The sequence below is a fragment of the Mustela nivalis genome (assembly GCF_964662115.1).
Source record: "Mustela nivalis genome assembly, chromosome: 15".
Lineage (NCBI taxonomy): Eukaryota > Metazoa > Chordata > Mammalia > Carnivora > Mustelidae > Mustela > Mustela nivalis.
This window is the reverse complement of record NC_139034.1, coordinates 22,456,596-22,481,792: the sequence shown is the minus strand read 5'-3', so window position 1 is coordinate 22,481,792 and position 25,197 is coordinate 22,456,596. Positions and strand designations below refer to the sequence as shown.

The window sequence follows — 25,197 nt, the reverse complement described above, 5'->3', positions numbered from 1 at the left end:
CTATTTTAAGATGTTCTTTTATTTTTTAAAGTAATTCCCTCATCTTCAACTGTATCTTTACGGCAGTGTATCTTTACATTTTGCAATGAATGTATTCCCGTCTTGTGGTTTACTGCTTCATGGTATTAAAGGTAATAGAATTAAGAAAAGAGCATTTTCATAATAAACTCTATATTTAATCCATTTCTAAATTCTTCCTTTGGAACTTGAATTGCTTAGATTCATTTTGATCATTAATATCTTGGTTCTTTCCCCCTCAGTGAATTCACTTACAAATGGGAAAAAAAAATTATACTCATCGGGGTTCAATATGATATTTTATTGACATTAATATTATTAAATCACATCAACTTTGATGTCAGTACTTACTAACTTTAAGAATAGAATACATGACAAATGAAAAGCATTTTTCTAAGAAAGTGATATTTCATAGTTTTGACAGCATCTCCATGATGAACAAAATTGACAGTGAATGATACATTGGAATATCCTCAGTCCAGTTTTAGGACCTCAAAAATACAGCCTTTGATTTTCAAGGTTCCCTGCTAAAAACTGCATATATTTATGACACATTTTGTAAATAATTTTCAAAAATTGCAGGTATATCCTCTGACAGATGTCACCTTTTAAGTAACATTCCCAGTTTTTATTCCTCTTAGATTAGGAATTTGCAATTGTGTTTCTATATAACTGAATAATGATTAAGGCTGTTTCCACTGTTGAAGAGAAAATAACTCTTATTATTTAATAAAATGGTATCATTATTATTATTGGCATTATTGTTAGTTGTTAAGTGTGATGCACCATGATTAAAAAGTGTACCAGCACTAATCCTTGCATATTTTGGGTTCTCTTTGCACTTTCAGAGACAAGGAAATAGCATGGCATGAAACATGGCTCAGTTCTACTACAAAAGGAACGTGAATGCTCCCTACAGAGATCGGATCCCTCTAAGGATAGTCCGAGCGGAATCAGAACTCTCACCATCAGAAAAAGCCTACTTAAATGCTGTGGAAAAGGGAGATTATGCAAGTGTCAAGAAATCCCTGGAGGAAGCTGAAATTTATTTTAAAATCAATATTAATTGCATTGATCCTCTTGGAAGAACTGCTCTCCTCATCGCAATTGAAAATGAGAACTTGGAGCTCATTGAACTTCTTTTAAGCTTTAATGTCTATGTTGGAGATGCCCTATTACACGCTATCAGGAAGGAAGTTGTCGGAGCTGTTGAGCTGTTACTGAACCACAAAAAGCCCAGTGGCGAAAAACAGGTACGTGCCAAAGCACCGTTTTTGATAGATTGTGCTTGCAGAAGGTTTCTGTGGATATTCAGATTCTCTCTAAACTTTAAGAATTAGAAGCACGGAAATCAGAACTATTATGATAGGGAACTAGTGGTAAGTACACACTTCACACCTGCCGACAGTCACCGGCACCTGCCCATCGTGCCCTGGCAAACCAGCCCTTCAGTGAGAACTAAAGCAGAACAAAGGAGCCCATGGCGGCTTCCCATTCATTGGAAACATTCCTATGTTTCCAGCCCAGCCTAGAATGTTGTCTGAGGCTCACTCTGCATGTGTGGGTATTTTTCCTCTTGCCTTTTCATTTCCAACACTCTGCCGCAGCAGGCTGAATCCGTTTGCTATTTTCCTGTTACATCTGCTTGCCTGTTCTGGAATTCTGCATCTTACTGCAAGTAGATATGAATTGTATCATTTAATTTTGTTATTGTTCATTAACAAACTCCAGTGGATTCTTTTAAATTGAGGCAAATTAAAAAAAAGGATTATTGGAAAATACCTAACCCTTGACTATAAGTTTAACTGCATGCCAAAATGTTGCTATATCTTAGTGTCATCACTAAATGAAAATATGCTAAAATGGCACACAATTCTACATTGTGTGGGGTTTTTTTCCTGTCTTCCTATTTTTGTTGTTGTTGTTTGACTTTTTTTTTTTTTAATCACTAAGGAAGTGGAGAAATCATAAACAAGAACGAAAAAGGAATCTGTTCTTGTCTGTCTAGACCCTTCTGTTTGTGACTGCCCTGTATCCGAATTGTCTATTGGATCCTTTTTCCTCTCACACTGAACCCTTCACTTCCCTGCTTGAGGTCCTATTGACTAATTGCAAAGACATTGCACATACTGCAAAAATGTGCCTTTTAGAATAAAATCTTCAAATGTGTGTGATTCTACTGTAGCCATTTTTGCTGTATTGGGTAATGCACAGTCTGTGCAGACTGTTAGGAGATGCTGCATTCTTTTAAAGCCAGCTCTGCTGTAACTCCTGTTATCTCTCCTTTACTGGAGGACTTTTATCAGAATCCTTGCCATTATTAGCAGAGCAACTTCATGGCTGGGTGTCTCCTGGAAAAAAAAAAAAAAAAAGAAGAAGAAGAAGAAGAAGAACTCTTGCTGCATTCTCAGAAGCCTGTGTTCTATGGTCCTTTTTTATGCCTGGCCACCATTCACCTCTCCCCTTACCTGACCCCAAGCTTTCAGAAAGCAACAGTCCACAAGGACAACATCTTTGCTTGTTGCTTTACTAGCTTTTTGTGGTTGGTTTCATATCCCATTGTTTGTGTGTTACTTTCCCATCACATCGCTAAAATTTTACTGGCAGAAAATTCTCCTGTTGCATCTGTCCTTTGAAACTTGTCCAAATCTTGACAGGAGTGACCAGGTCATGGTTATAGCTAAAGATATATGTTATGGCCCAGGCTTTTACTGCAAAGGGAACTGCAGACACAGAGAGGAATGAGTAGGAGTCTGTTACCTTCTGTGTAAGTTTAATTGCTGCTTCTTTTGTCACCTTGTGATTTTGAAATTTCTTCTAGTTTTACCCCATGGTTTCTAACAACAACGACCTTGTATTGTGCACCCTCTTGTCTTATGTCCATATAGGGGACCGTGAGGCCGATGTTATGACTGCAGTCTAGATCATTTTAGATTGCACTGAATCTAAAGGACAAAATTGTCATTAAGTGGACTTTTTACATTTATTACTAAATAACTTTAGCTCTGTTCTGTAGTGAACACTGGCCATACATATCAATGTCTCTTTAGCAAATGACATTTGTGCTGGCCAGAGTAATTTGGTGTCTGGAGAAGATATCTGCTATTATAAGAGTGTTTGTTGGAAGATACTCAACTTCTGAGCTAAACTCTGGTCTCATAAGTAGGTCCTGGCTACTCTTGATCTGAACAGGCACTTGATCTGAACCCTGATTATTAACAAAAGGCAGTAAAGGTTTGCAGTCTGCCAGGAGTCAGAAATATCCCAGGCCATGTGTTTCTGGAAGATTTCTCTTGTATCTATTTGCTGGCCAAGAATTTTCCTTTTGTATTTGCACATTCTAGAATTCCTCTTCAGTGAAGGCACTAAGAATAAACAACCCCCCCCCCAAAAAATGTATCTTTTTATTTGAATTTGATAATTTTGAAAGAACAAAACCAATGTTACCTTATTGTTAGAACATAACATGTATACAATGTAGCATACAAAAGATGCTCTCTGGGCTGGCAATGGGAGATACAGTAAATCCCATTAGATCTTGGCCGTTTATCTGTGATTTACTTAGATAATATATCTCTTAGGAACAGCCAACACGTTTTGGAGTAAGTTTCCATACATCTGTGTTGTATGTAGCAAATATGTTTGTAACAGGAATTTTTTTCTCTTGTAAATTATAATTTCTTAGATGATTCCTGTGATTGTTGTAAGCCATTTTGTGTATTATCACATGGGCATCCCCCAAAGACTGTGGGACACATTGCCATTAATTCTATTGAGATCACTAAAGCCAAGTGTTTATACCTAGAAACAATAACATCCAAGTGGACGAAATAAACATAAATTGTCCAGAAATGGGTCAAGAATAAGGATATAATATAAAAATTATACAAATCTGATTATTAGAACACTTACTTAAGAACCTAAAATGTGGGCACCTGGGTGGCTCAGTCGGTTAAGCATCTGCCTTGGCTTAAGTTATAATACCAGGGTCCTGGGGTTGAGCTCCACATTGAGCCAGGCGTCCAGCACCCTGCTCAGCGGGGAATCTGCTTCTCTCTCTACCCTTCCCCCTACCCATGCCTAGTCTCTCTCTCCTTCTCTCTCACACACAAAAGTAAACAAATTAAAAAATTTAAAAAGGGGGACGCCTGGGTGGCTCAGTTGGTTGGATGACTGCCTTCGGCTCAGGTCATGATCCCGGAGTCCTAGGATCGAGTCCCACATCAGGCTCCCAGCTCCATGGGGAGTCTGCTTTGCTCTCTGACCTTCTCCTCGCTCATGCTCTCTCTCACTGTCTCTCTCTCAAATAAATAAATAAAATCTAAAAAAAAAATTAAAAAGGAACTTAAAAATTGAGAAATGTGGATCAGGAAATATACTCTTCTATAAATTCGTCACACATTCCTTTCTTTGTCTGGAAGAAGACACAGTGTGCATGGTATCCTGAAGTCACAGGAGCTGTGTTTCAGATTGGTTTGTGTACATTCTCCAGAGAACAAGTTACTATTTGCATATGCTTATTGTGCCTGGCCTTGTGCTGGATGTTAGGGAGTAGACATTGTTCCTATTCTTTGGAGTCTGAAGGTCTAGTTGTGAAGAGAGGAAAAATATCATGGGGATATGAGTAAGAGTGATTACAGTGGAAAAGATGAAGGAGAAATAAATTCTTAGGTATTGACTGGTATATACACACTGTTAGTAGGTAGAGGACATGAAGAGGTAGGAGAAGGGCCTAAAGAAGAAGGAGGAAGGCTGTTGACAGGTGTTTACCTCGAAAAAGTTAACTCCATTCACTAGCATAGAGACTATAGACATGGTCTATAGGACCTGAATGGATATACTCAGTTTTTTATTTTGTTGAAATTGACATCTAGGAGGCAATTTGAAATTTTGGACTTAAGAAAGGAGTCTGGGATTGATACACAGATGATAGTGAGGACTTTGAAGCCTCCTGTCTTCCTATCACTCTGACATTGATTTTCTTTTCTTGCTCTGATAAATTGTTTAAGTGTTTGTAATTATTAGGCTATTAAAAGATTTTCTCAGTGCAGCATCTAACAAAGGTATTTCAGTTTTGCCAGATAAATAGATGGGCATAGATCATTAATTATTTCCTTCCATATTTAATGCAGACCAACATAAATCAGAGTATTGAGTTCTAGTGATTTATTTTTAATTTACTATCAACAAATAGAAAGAGTAATTCTTAACTTCTTCCATATAGTAGACAGCTTAAAGAATGTGTGATTCGGGGAGCCTGGGTGACTCAGTGGATTAAAGCCTCTACCTTCAGCTCGGGTCATGATCCCAGAGTCCTGGGATCAAGCCCTGCATCGGGCTCTCTGCACAGAGGGGAGCCTGCTTCCCTTCCTCTCTCTGCCTGCCTCTCTGCTTACTTATGATCTCTGTCAAATAAATAAATAAAATCTTAAAAAAATAGAGAAAATTTATATTTATATATATATATGTGTGTGTATATATATATATATATCTGTGTATATATATATATATATCTGTGTATATATATATATAAAGAACATGTGATTCTCTGCATTAAACAGGAAGACGGAACATCACATATCTTACTGGGACTGCTCCCTTGCTACAATCATTACTCTGATATTCTCTGATAATTTTATTATACTTTTCTTTTACCTTCTGAGTACCTTATTTCTCTACAGGGGATAACTGAGAGTGGCTTCTTAGCCCCAGTTTTGAGCCAATTGATTGGCTACTTGACCTTTAATGATTCCCAGCAGACCTTTCTCCTTGACATCATCTCAGGCCAGATTCAAGGCCACATTCAATTTCAGTTTCAGCTGCTTCAGTGCATGCTTATCAGCAACAGAGCTTTCTTCTCCCTTTTTCCACTTAGGAAGTGGTTCTCAGCCTTCAGCACCATTAGAATCACTGGGAGGGTTTAATAAAACACAGATTGCTGGATCCTGCTCCATGTGTTTCTGATCCAGCAGGTCTGGAATGAGACCCCGGAACTTACGGTTCCATACGAATGCTGCTGGTCTGGAGACAGCACTTTAAGAACCACTGACTTTAGAGGAAGTTGGAAGTTATAGAATGTCTGTGATCGTATATTTTATGTTAGGTGTATTGAACTATACTGTGCTAACCTGGCCTTTAGGAGATTTCAGTTAATGCCCTTATTAATGATTAAGTGATATTTAATATATGAGAGTCTCCCAATTTTACTAATATGTTTATTATATTGTTCCATTCTTTGGGAAGAAGATTTCACTAAACATTACTGATTAGTTCAACAGTTAAGCCTAGAGTATTTCATTTGAAGAAATGTATTTCAAAGCTCTATTGAAAAGAATATCAGACTTTTAGGGTCACCTGGGTAGTGCAGTCAGTTAAATGTCTGGCTCTTGTTTTTGGCTCAGGTCATGAGGTCAGGGTCCTAGGATTGAGTTCCTTATCGGGCTCTGTGCACAGCACGGAGTCTTAAAGATTTCTCTTCCTCTCTCTCTGCCCCTTCCTCCATCCACTTTCTCATTTTCTCTTTCTCTCAAATAAATAAATAAGTCTTTTTTAAAAAGAGTATCAGATTTTATAATTTTTAGAGATCTTGGCGATTACCTATCCCAATCACTTCATTTTACAAAAAAGGGAAAGAGGGACCCAGTGGACTTGGTATTTGACCTGACCAAAAAGATCTATATATAACTTAATAGCTAGAAAATGAACCTTGAGATAGTCTGAATGATGATGCTGGTGGTAATTTTCTTTATAAAAGCAATAATACTAGATAATATTCATTAAGCCTGTCACTATGCCAGGGACTGTGATAAGCATTTTGTACAAAGGTAGGTGCTATTGTTTTCCTCATTTATAAATGAAGTCATAAAAAGGAAAAATCGACATGTTTCAGGTCACAGAGTGATGGAACTTAAGTGTCTTGAAAGATAACTCTATGCTCTCAAGCTGAAGCCACTACACCAGTGCGAACAGGAGTCATTGAAATCCTGAGTTAATCATCCTCATTTGGGATAAGAGATAAGTTTAAAAGAGTCTCTAGATCTCCATATCCAAGGGATCTTGAGGATCTCTATCCTGAATATTATAGTATTTATAATTCGGTTGCTCAATAAATACTAAAGAATGACAAAGTCATTAGAAGCTGGGAAGGAGGAGAGCTGAGGAATAGAGACACCGACTTCTAACCCCAATCACCACTTTGTAACAGGACAAATCTCTCTGTCATTCTGAGCTTTTGATTTTCTTAGCTGTTAATTAGAGTCTTAGTGTGAATTTATTTGCTTCTTAAAGTCTAGTGTTCAAATTCTATAAAAGTATTTTATAAGCTAACCCATTATAATAGCATACTATCCTGTTACCACTGTATTATGCCATAATCTATCTTCCTGTTGACAAATATCTTAATGACACAACATATGTGGAGAAGATGAAGTTCGGCATTGGCAATTTACCCTCTAGAGTGCATGACTTCTTTTTTCATTTGAAAAATGCAGTCATTGGAAACCCTATTCAGAGAGAGCAAAGGAGAATTTAATTCAGTTTACTCTTTTCCTTTTCACTTCAGTGCATGTAGGGGAACTTTTTTAAAGTAGTTTCAGTAGATTTGCTAATACAATTTATGACTTTACAAACAGTGCCCTTCATGTGATCAGAAAAACAAAGAGTCTGAAATAAGAGACTGGCATTAGGATGTTTCGGCATTTTTAAAAGATTTTCTTTCTTGTTTATTAGAAAGAAAGAGAGAGAGAGAGAGTAGGGGTGAGGGGCAGGGAGGGGGCAGAGGCAGAGGAAGAGAGACTCCCAAGAAGACTCCGTGCTAGGTGTCGAGCCTGACAGGGGGCCTGATTCCAGGACCCTCAGATCATGACCTGAGCCAAAATCTAGAGTCAGACACCTGACTGACTGCTCCCCGCCAGGTGCCCCCAGCATTAACATGTTAATGCAAATATATAGCCAATCCAAAATATATCCTGCTGTCTAAAACTAAAGAACATTTTTTTTTCAATCGATACGAGTACTAATAAATATATCTCTGGTTACTGGGCAGAGAACTATGCTTTTAAATCTAAAATTTTCAGATCTAAACCATTTGCTTTCTGCCTCAAGACCTCAGATACCCTGAAAAATTTACTTTTAACTCTTGCACTCATTTCATTTCCCTCATTGGGCTTTGGAACAAGTCCCACAGTCTTTTCTTTCTTTCTTTTTTTTTTTTTTTAAAGATTTTATTTATTTACAGACAGAGATCACAAGTAGGCAGAGAGGCAGGCAGAGAGAGAGAGGGGGATAGAGGGGGAAGCAGGCTCCCTGCTGAGCAGAGAGCCTGATATGGGGCTTGATCCCAAGACCCCGAGATCATGACCTGAGCTGAAGGCAGAGGCTTTAACCCACTGAGCCACCCAGGCACCCCTCCCATGAACTTTCTATGATGCCTCGTAAATGATACTGTGTGCTAAGACCATCTGTAGGCCCTAGTCTTTAGAGCCGCCCTTGCACAATGAAAAAATTTGCTTTCCTCAGTAGTTAACCAATTGAGGTTACCTCTTTGGGTTATTTTTATTACAGCCTGGGTATTGACAGTAAATGAACTGAAATATATGTGTGACCATAATCTTAGGAACTATCAAAATTCAGAGAGAGCAAGACTGAGAGGAAGAGTGGGCAAGAGAGAGAAATATAGTAAAGTATTAAAGATGCTCTCCCTCAAAAATACTTATCCTATCATGCGACATAGTAGAGAAATCATTAATTATATTTTCTGTCTATTCTGATTTAAATCATCAATAGAAAAATTGCTTACAATATTGTCTAAATATACCATTAATATGAAAAAGCTGAAACCTATCCCCAATGATGTAAAGTAGTAACTGGTTTAAACTATTTTTTATTAACAAGTACTTTGAAAGTCTAAAAATCAAATTGAGTCATTATTCCACAGCAGCAAGTTTAAAAGCTATTATATCATTAAGCATAGATTGTGTTTAGTCACCTGGCAAATGACAATCAAGACAGATATGAATAATTCTGTCCTAAATGGAAGAATTTTTAAAAGGTGGCCTATGTTATACTGTTAATATGATGACGAGGCATAAGCTAACTGGTCATTCTGACTCATCACATAATACACAATTTAACTTCCATAGTTCCTTTGACATTTTATTCTTCTCGAAGACCAGCCAATTATAAATAATCCCTTTGAAGCTCATGCCCTTGCTTTTTCCTTAAAGCATACCACACTTATTATGAAAGTAAAATAATAATGATCATTAAATATGTTTGCAACCCACAAGAGAAAAGGGCTTTTAGCCTTTCTTAAAAATCAAGTGAAAAAAAAAAAAAACAAAAAAAACAAAAAAACCAAGTTCAAGAAATTGAACAAAACTCCAAGCATTGAGATATTTCCATTCCACAATAAGAACATATAAGGGGCGCTTGGGTGGCTCAGTCCATTAAGCATCTGCCTTTGGCTCTGGTCTGCTCTCAGGGACCTGGGATGAAGCCCCGAATCAAGCTCCCCATGACCACACACTCATGTGCGCGCTCTTTCTCTCAAATAAATAAATAAATTAATAAAGTCTTTTTAAGAATAAGAATATACAAAAAGAGCTCTTAGTCCCCATTTTTGGAAAAATTTGGATATAAATCCTGTTTTATCATCTCAGGCAAATCATTTAATCTTTAGGGTCTTGACATGTTTGTAAAGAAGAGGGGGATTATAGTCTTTACTCAACAGGTTGTTGTAAACATTAATTAACACCTCAAAGTGCCTAACATTAAGAGAGTTAGCCCAGGAAGTCCCTCCACCTTGATACCATTTATCATTTTATACTTAGTAAATTAAATTTAATTCAAAATGCATATATGGGGGCACCTGGGTGGCTCAGTGGTTAAAGCCTCTGCCTTCGGCTCAGGTCATGATCTCAGGGTCCTAGAATCAAGCCCCGCATCGGGCTCTCTGCTCAGCGGGGAGCCTGCTTCCTCCTCTCTCTCTCTCTGCCTGCCTCTCTGCCTACTTGTGATCTCTGTCAAATAAATACATAAAATCTTTTAAAAAATGCATATATGATTGAAGAGGCTAAATATTGCCCCAAGCAAATGCATTATGAAGTTAGTGCTAGTATGAAGAGTGAGTTCATGTTAGAATAAGAGAGATTGAAACTGAGGTTTCAAATACGAGCTTTGATGAAGAGCTTTTTTGGAGTCATTTTTATTAAATTCCCCTAATCCATTATAAATGCTGTGATTAAATCCAAAAATAATAACATGATGTCTCAGTAAGCAACATATTCATTGAACTTAATTAATTATAGTAGTTGAAAAATTAATCCCTAAGGAATCACAGTGAGTCATTTAACAACTATAATTAATCAAATAGATAAGGTGTTAATATAACTGGGAATTATAAAAAAATACCTATTATGATTAGAATGTCTCATAACTGTTTTCAAAATGCCCTCTTTCTTCAACTTGTATTTACTTTTTCTCTGATTAAATGCAAAATAAGTAAAATTTTATTACTGTAAAATATGAATCATAAGAAAATGAGGATTTTAGTGTGGAATTTTAAATGTTCAAGAACAAATTTTTCAAGCAGTTAGAAAGAAAGAGTGCTCTCATTTTCCTTACCACAATTTTTTCTTTATGCAGTAATTTTTTGGATCAATTAACTTCTAGATATATCAATGTTCCAAGTCACTGTTGTTTGAATCATGTATTAGAAACACTTGACAATAATTCTAAACTATGAGCTTGGAGCACAGGAGGACCTATTTATAGACTACCCAGAGGAAAGGGTGGTTTATGCGAGATAAGAGAAACTCATAATTGCAGATTTACCAACTGAATCCATAGCTTTTTTCCACTTAAATGAGACCATGAGTGAGTGGAATTAGGCTTAACTTTGTGGGATCCTCACCCCTCATGTGTGTAACCTAATTGCAATATTCCTCCTTGATTCCTGAATTTTTCTGGGAGAAAGAGATTTGTTTATTTGTTTAATTGTTAAGCCATTCTACTACCATCAGATATAAATGTGAATTTTTAATACAAAAACACCACGATGAATAAAGTATAAATTAGAAATAAGTATGCATTTATTTGATTTTGTTATGTGTATTATCCCTGCTCAAAATGTCAGTGAATTCTCAATTAGCAGTATATTGACTAGTTTTCCTCAAAAACTAGTTCCTCAAAAACTCATAATTTGAAAAAGAAAACAGTTTAAATGCATTGTACATTTCATTATACTATAGTGGTTGCAGATCAAAGGTTACTAATAAAAATTGTTAACAGTAATTCGGCCTTTCAATGTGCCAGGCATTCTCTTAAGACCATTTTACATCATTGTCTCATACGTCTGGAAATTGAAGCTCAGAGAAATTGAGTAATTTTCCCAAGGGAGGTCTGAGGGTAGGTACCCTGTGTTCATGGTCTATACTCTTCCTTTGCTAAACTGCCTGGTTACTTTGACCATCAGATACATCCAGCAAGCTCAGCCCTTGAGATCATGCCACAACTTGGGTCTTTGAACAGCATGGAACGATCTCTCCACATCCTGACTGCACAGAAGCATCCTGAAATTCCTGCAGACCAGTCTCCTGATCCAATTTTAAGTGTTTTTCGGTTAATGATTTTATGAAACTGGTTATCTGATATCCCCAATCCCCCTAGATTGTTGTAGGAAAAGACTGGCCGTAATAAGGGAGCAGTACTCGTGCACAGAGAAATTGCTAGCAAAAGCTGAGAGGAGCATATTAAGAGGAGTGTAGATGACCCATTGAGTAGTGCTCATCACAGCATCCACCTGTGCTTGGCCAGACACAGAGGCTGGGGGCTCAGAGAGGAGCTTGTCTTGGAACCTGACGGTGGAGTCTGCAGAGAGGGACCTTGTCTCCTAGACTGAAGGAGGCTATTTTGCAGACAACACAAATCTTTCTCCTTGTTCATGTGTGAGATAAATTGTGAAACCTTGATGGAATGAAATATCCCTCTTGTTTGTTCTCGTCATAGCCTAGTCACACCTTTATATTTCTTAGAATGTTATGTTGAAAATATGTATCACTTTCCCCTACCTAGTGAACTTCACAATACCAAGAAGTATGTGCGTATGTGTATATACACACACATATATGTACACACACATATGTTTGTGCATGCACACACACACCCTTCATAATAAAAATAAAGGAAAATGGAACTGTTTTTCTTAAAATCCTAGTTGTTTAGGTTTGGAAGAGATTCTAAAGGTTATCTGGTGCAGTCACCCCTAGAGTGTTTTTTTATTTGTATGAAGCTCAGGCGATATAGAATCACTATAGTATTCTTGTTCTAGAATCACTGGCTTCTGCTCCTTTGGCTCTGCAATAGCAGAGGGGAGGAGGACAACTTAAGATGAAAAGACACAGAAAATTTAGTAGAATGGTTTTGGTGAGCAAAGTTTTGATAAAGGGATCATGTATTTCCTCACTTATTCCTTTATTCTATTATTTTTATGATTTCTTTGGCTGCAACTGTGACCAAAATATGAATAGAATGTGGTCATAGAGTCAACGATTTAATAAAAAAAAAAAAAATCAGCACAAAGAAACCCTTGAACGCAAGGAATCTAATCCAACAATCAATTGCCCACTTCGAGATAAATAAAAGTAATAATATATAATACACAGCTGAATCTATTTTGTTTTCTGTATAACCCAGATTTCTAATTGCATTTACATCTGCATTTTTGTGAGAGTAGAAGAATAGTGCCCCTGATGTCTAAGAAGTATCTGTATTTGATTGTGTTAAGAGACAAAAATTGAAAAAACTTAACATCAGTAAAAGAAGGAACTAGGACGATTGCATTTCCATAAATTGATCAAAGTGCTTAAGTATTCGGTGGTTGTGGGAAAGTATAATACATTGGCATGTTAGATGAATTTTTTGTATATAATAATGTGATATACTCTTCAGTCTTAATGGAATCAATATGAAATATGTTTGCTTTGTGCATATATAACTATTAGTTCTATCAATGAAGTGCTTAAGTTTTTAAAATTTTTATTTAATAAATTAAGTAATATTAAATGTTGCAAATTCATACCTTTTTGGCATACTTTATTCTAGAGTATAAGAGCCCACTAGTCTTTTATCATCTGAGGTGTTTTGCTTCTTCTGGTCTGACCTCAAATGACCAGTCTTAATAAAGTACACTTTTTTTAAAAAAGATTTTTATTTATTTATTTGACCAAGAGAGATTGAGACCACAAGTAGGCAGAGTGGCAGGCAGAGAGTGAGGGGGATACAGGCTTCCTGCTGAGCAGAGAACCCGATGTGGACCTCGATCCCAGGACCCAGAGATCATGACCTGAGCTGAAGGCAGAGGCTTAACCCACTGAGCACGCAGTAAAGTACATTTGTAAGTATATTCCATTTAGTGCTTTTCAGCCTAAACTTAATGTCTGACCTGTCAGTAGTAATCATTAAATCATATGTTCTAGAAGCACCCTTTGGGGATGAATTTTACTTACTATACCAAATTCTTCTTAAACTTGACCTAAGCTGCGTGATTTTTCAACCAAAAAAGGAAAAATTAAGTATCTAACCTTGAAATCAGAGAGAATTAAGAAGAATTTTGATATCATCCTCACACCCCCTCCCCCACAAACACACACACGTATACATACTGACTCCTAGAACCATCACCTTATACAGGTATGAAAAAAGTGAAGCTCAGAGTCCAGGAAACTTGCCAGCGATGACTGAGATTATCCATTCTTGAGCCAGGTATAAAATTCAGTCTTTTGTCCAGAATAAAATAGAAACATTTTTCATAAACGTCACTTAAATTCCACTCTAAGTATTTTTGTGGAATAAGGAAAAAACATGTAAATATAAATAAATGTTTTAAGGCTTTATTTTGCATAAAAGGAATATTTTAGGGTGGAAAAATCTCAGGTTTGAGATCAGACAGACAGGAATTCAAGTCCTACCTCCACCCCCTTTTATTTGTGTAACCCAATGATGATTTTAACATAAAACAGAAAACGGTAATGGCTACCTCCCACAATTATGAGAATCAGAAATTTGAAGTCCTTCATGTAAAGGGTTCAATGTATTTACATTTGAAGCAGTACCATCACCATCATCATCATCATCATCACACCCAAGAAGCATCACCATACAAGAACCGAGCATGCCAATTGAGTATACATCTACAGATTCACATTTGTATCACGTTCCTAAGTTAATATGCTAATGTAGACCGCAGGAGTCAAACTTGTTGAATAGTAATGATGGAATCTCTTGGGAAAAGCTTCCTGGATATCCACATAATAGTTAGGAGGGCTGCGAATCCAAAAGAGGTTGGACGGAGCCAAGAAGCGTGACCCTTACATCAAGGAGGTCTGAAAATCAGGAGAGAGGAAAAGGGCCAGGCTTATAAAACCATAGTGAAGTTTAAATAAGTACAAACGTGCTATTATCACATAAAATGTAGTTTCACTCTCAATAAAGAGAAAGAAAAGAAAAAATTTTGATAAAGGAAAATGATTGGAGATGATTCCTTAGAAGAATAAGCAAATCCCCTCAGGGATATTTTCGGGAGTATGTTTTCAGACAGCACTGAAATTCAGTATTGTCAGATAAATGCAAGATATCTGCTCACCTAGGTCACATCATCTCTTTTAATGGATGAAATAAAGCAGATCAAATTTATTTTGATCACCTTTAAGGAAAAGACTGCCACCTGGTGAATATTTGAGGTTGTTAAAAATACATGTAATAGTTTTAAACATCTTCTTGAACTTAAAAATTAGTCATATACTTTATTTTTACAGTAGATTTAAGTTTTTGCAGTCCGAAGTGCTAGCAGAGATCTCGCATTTAAAGCACTGCAAAATTAAGTTTCCATGATATTTGTCTATTGCTACCTGATTTTACTAACAGGTGCAATTTCATCTCTTATAGTTTATCTAATTCAGATTGAAAGTGATCATAAAAAAGCAAACAAAAATTTATAAAGCAGGATGATCTATACTTTTTGGATTCCTTTTTTACTTACTGGTATAGAAAAATGAAAAAATTGATATTTTAAGATTACTATCATGCAAATATATCCCATTTGTTACAGAAAATCTGATCCAAAAGCAAAAAAGCAGGAGATCATTTTTCACTGTATAACTAACTCTGTAGTGGGAGTCTGGTTTGATTTTCCCTGGGACTTTAGCCCCTTCTGTATATTTCACCTGGGGCATGAGAAGTAAGGAATTAATCCCCAATGGTTTTTTTTTTTTTTTTAAAGATTTTATTTATTTGACAGAGAGAGATCACAGTAGACAGAGAGGCAGACAGAGAGAGAGAGAGAGAGGGAAGCAGGCTCCCTGCTGAGCAGGGAGGCCGATGCGGGACTCGATCCCAGGACCCTGAGATCATGACCTGAGCCGAAGGCAGCGTCTTAACACAATGAGCCACCCAGGTGCCCCCCCCCCAATATTTTCATCTTCTAGTAAAATGTTGCCCCTCCATCTATCCTAATATATATATATATATATAATATATATAGATATAGATGTAGATATACATATAGAGAGAAACACATTTAAAATAGAGGTTAAGGAGTCTTTTAGCAGGTTGCTACAGAGCTCATAAATTGCTGATGGTCTTTCTTATATCTCAAGATTCAAGTTCACTGCTAAAGGAACTCAGTGGAAGAAAGAAAAAAAAATGATTCTTTCCCTTCACCTGTGCCTTTCTCAACATTCAGTCAAAAATCTATGTGATATTTTCTTTATTTGTGAGCAGAATAAAGGCATCATTCCATTAAGAGGAATAAGGGTGCCCATCACTTTTCTCTTACCTAGAAAGCTTTGCTACACTCTTCTCACTGTCAATTCCTAGAATTTTTCCAAGTGTTATTTCAGTTATTTTTATGCAGTCTCAGAGAAGTTTTAAAAAACAACTTATTTTGGCAACACTGCTTAGATTTATGGCCATAGTTTTAATCTTGAAAGACTCGTTTTTGTGGCCTCATCTTGCCTAGATGCTTACCTATACAAACACACTGTGTGGTATTGATAGATCTTGTTGTATTCCAATTTAATTTGCTAATTCTTTCTAATGAAGCTTTTTTCTCTTTAATTTGTTGCATCACATGATCACTACTACATAAATATAAAAGCTCATCTGAGCTGTTGATGTTGCATTTGGGTCTTTTACAACAAAGTTATTTTTCATCTTATTCTTGTACAGTGATGGTCTTTGTCAGTTCAATTTCTTCTTGAATTTATGAATTCCAGTCTGTTTCTTGGCCATAAATCACTCTCCAAACCAAATCAAATCCTGGTCTTTTTTTTCTTCTGCTGGCCACATAACATTATGTCCATCATCAGTATTAAGTAACGGTTTGTCAAATAGATGCTAGATAGATGACTATGGAACATTAAAAATTCCCATTATCGCTCATGAAAACAAAGTAATCAAATAACAATCTAACAAAATAAAATCAATCAAAGAGCTGTGAGCTTTAATTAAGGTAAAATATTCATTTGGATCATTTTCAGAGTGAAAACAAGATTATTAATATCTTCATTGTGAAATTTTCTGGGAAGATTTTTTTTTTTAATCTTAGCCTCTTTCAGCACAAGGGTCCATAGGACTGTGAGTGGGTATAACATTGAGGAGCCTCACCGCATCTGACAAGTCAAAAAGTCAAAGTTCCATGTAAAGTCTGCAGATTTCCTTGCAGCGATTACAATATTTCCATAAAAACCTGTGATTGTTGAAAAAATATGAAGCACACTTCCAATTTTCTGTAATATATGTACTCTGTAACATATCTATCTATCTATCTAGATAAGGTATATCTTCTGGCAATATGATTTAGGTTGAATTTTTGTTTTCTGCTTTTGTAATTTGACATTTTGTAAAAATCTTCAGGCAATAAGGACACATAGCTATTGTAATAGGAAAATGTCAATGCTTGTCTCAAAAGATCATAATACTGGTGCACACCACCACAACAAAGGCAATTGATGAGCAGGGAATTATTAAATATATGGGTAGGTTAGGCATTAATATAGTTACTATTGTTTCTTGGAAGAATTATTTTATTTTACTATTATAATAATCAACAAAAGGGACATAAAATTTAGGAATCTTACAGCCACTCAATAGGCCAGTTATCTGATTATTCATAAACGAAATTCAAAATTTTATTTAGTATTCTTAAACTTAATTTCCTTATTATTAACCAGAAAAATAAAACTACAACTACAGTAATCATCTTATATATACGATATGTAATATATATTGTATATATATATATATATATAATCATTTTTAATATTATAAAAGTAAAGTTTATTTTCTCCTCCTTACATTTAGGTCAGTCCACCTCTGTCAAAGCACGCTTGTGTTAAGGTCACTCCATCCTATGTGTGGACAGGCAATGCAATTCCTTCCAAACGTGAAGCTGTTGAATGGTGTGCTGGAGGCCACACCAATGGCAGATGAACCAAGGTCTCTTGACTCCTTAGCCTCTGTTTTTTGTTTTTATTTTAAAGATCTTTTATTTTGAGAGAGAGCTAAGTTATTTTAGAGTTGAGGGAAGAGGCTGAGTGCGGAGCCCGAGGCAGGGTTTGATTTCAGGACCCGTGAGATCATGATCTGAGCCAAAATTAAGAGTCAAATGCTTCACCATCTGAGCCATCCAGACACCCCTCCTCTGCCCCTTTTAAGGTAACTGATCCAACCACACCACCCTCTGTACTCGGTCATAACCACCAGGCGTTTGGACGTCTGACCCTGTAATGCTCCGCTAACTGAGAGCCCCACTCTATCTTCTTAGCTTCAGAGGCTGTTTCCAGATTTTCACTTTGCTTCTCCTCACTCAGGATCATCTGGGTTCCCATCCTGGCATTTTGGAGCAGCATGTTTTTTCATTAAGACACACAATCTATGTAATTTTTGCGACATCTCCCGCTGCCAGAAAAGGACCACTTATATGACATTTTTTATTATCTTTTTTGTTTAATAGGTGTTGTGACTGAGAAAAACCCTTACAGTAAATTTTCTGCTTGTAGCATAAATTCTTTAACAGCAGGCAATAGTATATGGCCATATGAGATTGGTGAGACCTTGTTCCTATATTTCCACATTACCCACATTTGATATTCATCAAAGTGGATTAATATGTAAAATTCAAGTGATTTGGTCCTACATTCCTGCCACCCTGGAGCCTACATTCCTCCCACCCTGGTGCCCTGTCCAACCTGGAGGACATTATCCAGTGCTATGTTCTCCATAGTCCTAAAAGCCTCAGGCCACTTGACAATTACAGGCGAACTTGCTTAAATTTAACACAAACTAAGACATATTGTACTCCACAGAGCCTTTACTAGAACCTAAAATCACAGTACTTGACATTTACAGTAATTCATGTGCAACACACTTCAAACAAAACTAATGAAGAAAAATATAAAACCAAAAATAAATAAATAAATAAAAAATAAATAAAGATTAACCTTGCTGTCATTTGGAACCTCTGGAAGATCCATTTTATTTCAAAATTATCTCTGTAATATTTTAATAGTACATATTCCTTAAAATAAAAATATATAGAAGAGAGGAACTTATAAACCATGGCAACCATTGATAAAAAATAACTTTATTTGGGGTGCGTGGGTGGCTCAGTCAGTTAAGTGGCTGACTTCTGATTTCAGCTCAGGTGCTGGGCTGGAACCCCCACATGGGGCTTTGTGCTCAGCGGGGAGTTGGTTCCAGGATTTTCTTTCTCCCTCTGCCCTCTCCCTCTCTTTCTTTTTCAAATAACTAACTAAATAAATAAATAAATATTTTTTTTAAGATTTCATTTATTTATTTGACAAAGAGAGATCACAAGTAGGCAGAGAGGCAGGCAGATAGAGAGGGGGAAGCAGACTCCCTGCTGAGCAGAGAGCCTGACTCGGGGCTCGATCCCAGGACCCTGGGATCAGGACCTGAGCCAAAGGCAAAGGCTTAACCCACTGAGCCACCCAGGTCCCCTAATAAATAAATCAAAAATAATTCTATTTAACACTAAATGATCAATCAGCAAAGGGCAATAACCCAACTATGCAATCTTCTGTATTTTATACTCCATCAATAATAATGCAACAAACACTTTATATTTTTGTTGAAGCTGAATTCTTTTGGAAAGCAGTTTAACAATGCTTAGCAAAAGCAGAACCAAAGAATACACTCAATTTAATCACTCATTCTTTCATGTATTCAAAAGTGACTTGATAAAGTAAATTACAGTGTATTTTTAATTCAAATATTGTACAGTCATCACAATATTTAATAGATTTAAAATCGATCCAGGGATAAACAAATATAAAATAACAACTGAATTCCACATGGATTAGATCAATAATATTGCAATTAATTTAAAATATAATGTGAGGGGCCCCTGAGTGGCTACGTCAGTTAAGCGTCTGCCTTTGGCTCTGGTCATGATCCCAGGGTCCTGGGATCAAACCCCACATTGGGCTGCCTGCTCAGTGGGGAGTCTGCTTCTCCCTCCCTCTCCTGCTCATGCTCTCTTTCTCTCATGCTCTCTCTCAACTAAATAAATAAATAAATAAAATCTTTTAAAAATTAAGTAGAATGTGAGTACTAAATCTCTTATAAGAGCTAGAAGTTTGCATGTGGACAAAATTTTCTCTGCCTATAAAGTAAAGCAGATATTTAGCCTGTGCAAAACTCTATACTCATGGCATACATTCTCATAGATCGGTTACCTGTTTGAATGAATTAGTGCCTGGGCTACACTGAACAATGTTGGGGCTGAAGGGAAGGACCAATAGATTTGATTAGTGAGATGAAACTGACATTAACAATCTTTATGGGGTGGCTGGGTAGCTCAGTGGGTTAAGCCTCTGCCTTCGGCTCAGGTCATGATCTCAGGGTCCTGGGATGGAGCCCCGAATCGTGCTCTCTACTCAGCAGGGAGCCTGCTTCCCCTCTCTCTCTGCCTGCCTCTCTGTCTCCTTGTGATCTCTCTCTCTGTCAAATAAATAAATAAAATCTTTAAAGATAATCTTTATGATAAAAATTCACGCAAAAACTAACACTTGGAAAAATATTTGAAATTAATATGATAGACCAAAAAAAAAAGAGAGATTAATATATTTAATAAAAAATGATGGATAAAAACAGGTAAGCTCTACCATTCAAAGAACATTATCATTCCAATCTTTCAAAAACAAATTTTAATATTATGAGACTAGTATAACTTTGGCATTAAAATAAAAAGAGGACAGTATGAGAAAGGAAAATATATGACCTATCAAAAACATAAAAGCAAAAATCTTCAGCAATCCATTAGAAAAATATATTATGCCTTAATAGGTAAAGAAGGAAATAAACAATTACCTCACTACATGCAAAATAAAAATAAATAAATAAAGCATTTGGCAAATTTATATCTATCCATAATAAGAAAAATGAAACAAAACAAAACAAAAACGGAGCAAACCAGAATAGAGCAAACAAAAGACTTTCCTTAACTTGATTGAGAGAATCTACCAAAAACCTATATTTTATGTCATTCTAAACAGTGAAATATTATGAACATTCATATATTTTTTTAAGATTTTATTTATTTATTTGACACGGAGAGAGAGAGATCACAAGTAGGCAGAGAGGCAGGCAGAGGGAGAGAGAGGAGGAAACAGGCTCCCCACTGAGCAGAGAGCCCGATGTGGGGCTCGATCCCAGGACCCTGGAATCATGACTTGAGCTGAAGGCAGAGGCTTTAACCCACTGAGCCACCCAGGCACCCCTGAACATTCATATTAATATCCATAACAAAATAAGAATTCTCATTATTGCTCCTTCCATGTAGCACTTTACCTGAGGCTCTATTTTGAACAACCAAAAAGGTAGAAGTAAAAGATACAAAAACTAGAAGAGGGGCACCTGGGTGGCTTAGTGAGTTAAACATCTGCCATCAGCTCAGGTCCTGATCTTGGGCTCCATGCCCAGTGGGGAGTCTGCTTCTCCTTCTCTCTCTGCCACTTCCCCCATTCCTGTGCTCTTTCTCTTTCTCATGATCTAGCTCTCTTTCTCTCAAATAAATAAAATCTTTAAAAAAACAGACTAGAAGGGATAAAAAGCATATTCAGTTATTTTGTCTACAGAAAAACAAAATATAATCCACAAATTATTATAATTCATTAGTTTATGAAAGCCATGGTATGAAACATTAATATAGAAAACCCAAATGCATGCAAGACACTAATCCAAGCTGGTGTATATGTCATTAATACTAGTTTCAACAAGCTATAATTTAAAACTGTATGTAAAGATACACAAATATATAGTATATACTTAACAAAAAGAGAATATGTTCAGCAGTAACAAAAAAATTGTCTAGGATATATCTGACATAATATGTGCAGGAGCTTCAAGGGGAACTTATAAAATGTTGTTGAAAGCCCCTTCATTTCTAACTGAAAACTGAGCCTTTCTTGCAAATTCCATTACCCTCTGTGCCTTGTTCCTCATTGACTCTTTCCCACCTTTGTTCGCTCCTTTTTTTCTAACCCCTTCAGCCCCCATTATAGTGTTCTATACAGTATTCCCATTGCTGAAATATTTTGGCCCAAGATTTATGGTCAAACTCCTCAGCAACGGCCTTACCCAAATTATCTGTTGATACACACAGGTAATCCTAGAATTACACTGGCTTCTTTAACCTACTTTTCTTCTTCTGGAGCTCCATCTTACCTCAGCCCCCCACTCCCATGGCTGTACCAAGAATTGTTATCGTCCTTATTATACCACCTCCATGGCCACAGTTTCTTTCCTGCTCCCTATAGCTAGTGTTACACACTAACACTTCCTTGAGCCCTCACCCTCATGACGTCACTTCCTTGACTAATACTCACTCGTCCATCATTGATGCCTGTCATCTAAAGACAAGTTTTCCTTCAGTCTCTTGATAATTATTATCTGATAAAGTTCCATATCTGCATCGGGATAGCCAGAGAGACTTAAGAAAAACAACACTTTCAACTACTTTCACTCTAAATGTTTGATCACCAACTTCAGCTGGGCACTTTTCGGTGCTCAGCAATCCTTCTGCATTTCCTGGTTCCATATAATCTTCCATTTTCCAAGATGATGAGTTCATTTTTTTTTCCCTCTCTTTCCTCAAACACCCAACATGTCCTCTTTCTCAGATGTCCTATGTTCCTTGTTTTATTAAGAAAATGGAACCGATCATGAGAGAACTTCCATATGTTTCCACCACCACACCTACCCTAAATATATGCCTCATTATTCCAGGCTTTCACACTATCCCTGGGTTTTTCAGCATCCTCTACTGCTTCTTCTTTATCTTCTCAAACTTCAAAATTTAAAATGTCAGAGAGTTCAAAATTCTAACTTCTCTTTTTTCAACCCTCTCTTCTCACTTGCTAAGTGACATCCATGCTTATGGTCTTAAATACTGTTTGTATGCTGATAACTCTCAAATATCTATTTCCGCATTTCTAGTATTTTATACTTAACATGCAAAAACCCAATCTTCATTGTATCCCAAACCTTATTTTCCAGTGTTCTTAGTAGGTTGTAGCTTCATCTCTCTAGGCCAGGAAGTTTCCTCATCACTGATCTCTCTTTGTGATCTTAGAGCTCCCATCCAATATTGAACTCATTAGCAAATTCCACTCATTCTACCTGTATAAGACAGAACCACTTCTCCAAACTTTTACTGTGATTTGTTTAAGCCATCTGAGACTCTTCCCGTGTATATTGCAAGTCTTCCTTGATCATTGTTAATTTTCCTGCTTCCATCTTATTTCATTCTCAGCACAGCAGCCTGTCATAGGGGGTAAGAAACTGTTACTCTTGTGTTCAAAACACCCCAGTGGTTTCTCATTCCACTAGAAGTGAAAGCCAGAGTCCTTAAAATGGATTCAAGTACATCTGATGCCCCTCCCCTGCTACTTTTTTTAACCTTGTCTTTTACTAATTTTTCTACTTGCAAACTGTACTCCCATCAATTTGGCCAAATACCCTAATTACGCTCATGCCTCTGTTTTTTTTTTTTTTGCCTCTGTTGTTCCCTCTTCCAACAATGCTCTGCTCCTAGATATAGCTTGGTGCTCTCTTTCTTCAACTTTCTACTCAAATGTCACCATACCAGTAAGACTTTCCTGCCATGCCTCGATAAGCAGCAGTCTCATCTTACCTCCGGAGCTCTTCTTTTCCTCTTACTCCACTGTATTTTTCTCTGTGGCCTCTACCATTTGACATTTATCCATTCACTGATTTACTCATCCACTTATTCATTTATGTGGGCTGTCTTTCTCCCTCCTCTCTTTTTAGAATGTAAGTTGAATGAAAACAAGGATTTTGTCTGTTCCATCCATTGCTGTATTTCCCACACTTTGAAAAGAAGATTGGCATAAAAATGGATGCTCAAAAGTATCTCTAAATGGCCAGATGAATAAAAATTAACGTGTGTAGATTATAATGAACATGAGGAAAACAGCTAATGTACATGGGAGTACACACATATATATAGAATAAGAACCCAGGGCTTAAGTTTGGTCCCTGGGAAGGAACAATGCTGAAAGGATGAATAGGGGAACTAGAACTCCATCAGTGAGACTGAGAAAGAATAACCAGAGAAAATAATGATGTTAGTGATAATGATGATTTTAATAATCATAATAGACTATGTTTTATCCAATATTATATGCAAAACACTTCTACATTCATCACCATTCTTAATCCTTAAATGAACGCTATAAGGTAAAGACTATAGTGCTCTCCATTTTACAGGTGAGAAAATTAAAGTTTGGATGTGTTATATAAAGTTTCCAAAACTACAAGTGAATATTGGGACCACATTTGAGCTTATACGCTATTATCCAGAGGAAATAGAGTTGTGGAAGGCAAAAGACGGTGACTTTCAAAAATGACACTGTGATCAAACACTGCCAAGTGAAATTAAAACCAGAATCATTGATCAGAATTAATGTGTAATTCTTACAAAATTAAGTATAAACTTGGCCCATTAGCTACATTTTCAACAAATAAAAGGTTTCATGTAGATATCATTTAATAGACCCCCTTTCAGTGTAACAATATAAAGAGAGACAGTCTTTAAATTAAAAGTGATGTTTGTGAGTTAAATGATCTAGAAGCTAGAAATAACAATCCTAATTATTCCAGTGATTACACCTTGCCTCGTGATTTAAAGTTGCTATTTGTTTGATATCTCCTTAGGAGTTGAAGAAGATTTTCCAGCTCTTTACCCAAGATGTAAATAGTATTTAGTAGCTATTTACGATCTATCTTTAGCAGTACATAATAGAGAGCACACACCATTTTAGGAGCTGCAGAGCTTACATTTTCAGTAATGAAAAGGACACATACCAAGCTATGATATCTACACTTACAAAACTCTCCTGCCAGGAAATTATTGCTCTACCTTTCGGATGAATCAAGCACTATAACTGGGACTGTGTTTATGTGAGGAGAAACAAACGAAAGTGACCAAACTGAACAAGAGTGTTTTCTGCTCTTTCTCCAGCCTAAGGCTTGTCACAGAACACTGGTGCCTTCCTGTTATTGCTTGATTTATAGATTACAAGGTGCTTTCACATTTCATCTTTGCCACAACCCTCTGAGAGTTAACTTTGAAAGTGCTTTGATATATATGTCTCTGGGTCTCATTCTACAATGAGAAATATCTTGAATAAATGTCCACATTTCAAAATGGGAAAATGGAAATGCAGAGAAGTTAGCTGATTTTGTTATTTGTACACAGCGAAAAGTGGAGGAGGCCATATTTAATGCCTGTCTTCTTCCTCTTGATGCCTGGGCAGTTTCCAAGATCTCACAACTGCTTTACACATAAGATGGGTAGTTAGTAATTAAGAATTTGGACCCTGGAGTCAAGCTGCATGGGTCTCCTTGTGACCATGGGCAATCTATTTAATTTCTTGAGAGCCTATTGTCCTTTTTCATAAAAGAGGATGATAATAATAACAGCTCCGTTCAAAAGTGATTTCAAGGACTAGCTAAGCTGAGGCATGAAATCTCCTAGCATGGGGCATTGGCACATGTTAGACACTCCATACTTATTATTATTGCCTGTGTCACTATAATCAGACTTCAAGAATATTTTTTTTATTAATGGTGTCAATC

General features: G+C 36.6%; 1 protein-coding gene across 3 annotated transcripts in view; it reads left to right on the top strand.

Moving 5' to 3' along the window:
* Positions 1 to 25,197, top strand: part of TRPC4 (transient receptor potential cation channel subfamily C member 4) — a 214,278-nt gene that overhangs the window by 61,044 nt on the left and 128,037 nt on the right. For all 3 annotated transcript variants that reach the window (XM_082700394.1, XM_082700395.1, XM_082700393.1), the window contains exon 2: positions 867 to 1,271. In XM_082700394.1, the coding sequence (XP_082556520.1) occupies positions 894 to 1,271 (378 nt within the window). In that variant the 5' untranslated portion in view covers positions 867 to 893. The remainder of the gene's footprint in view (positions 1 to 866; positions 1,272 to 25,197) is intronic.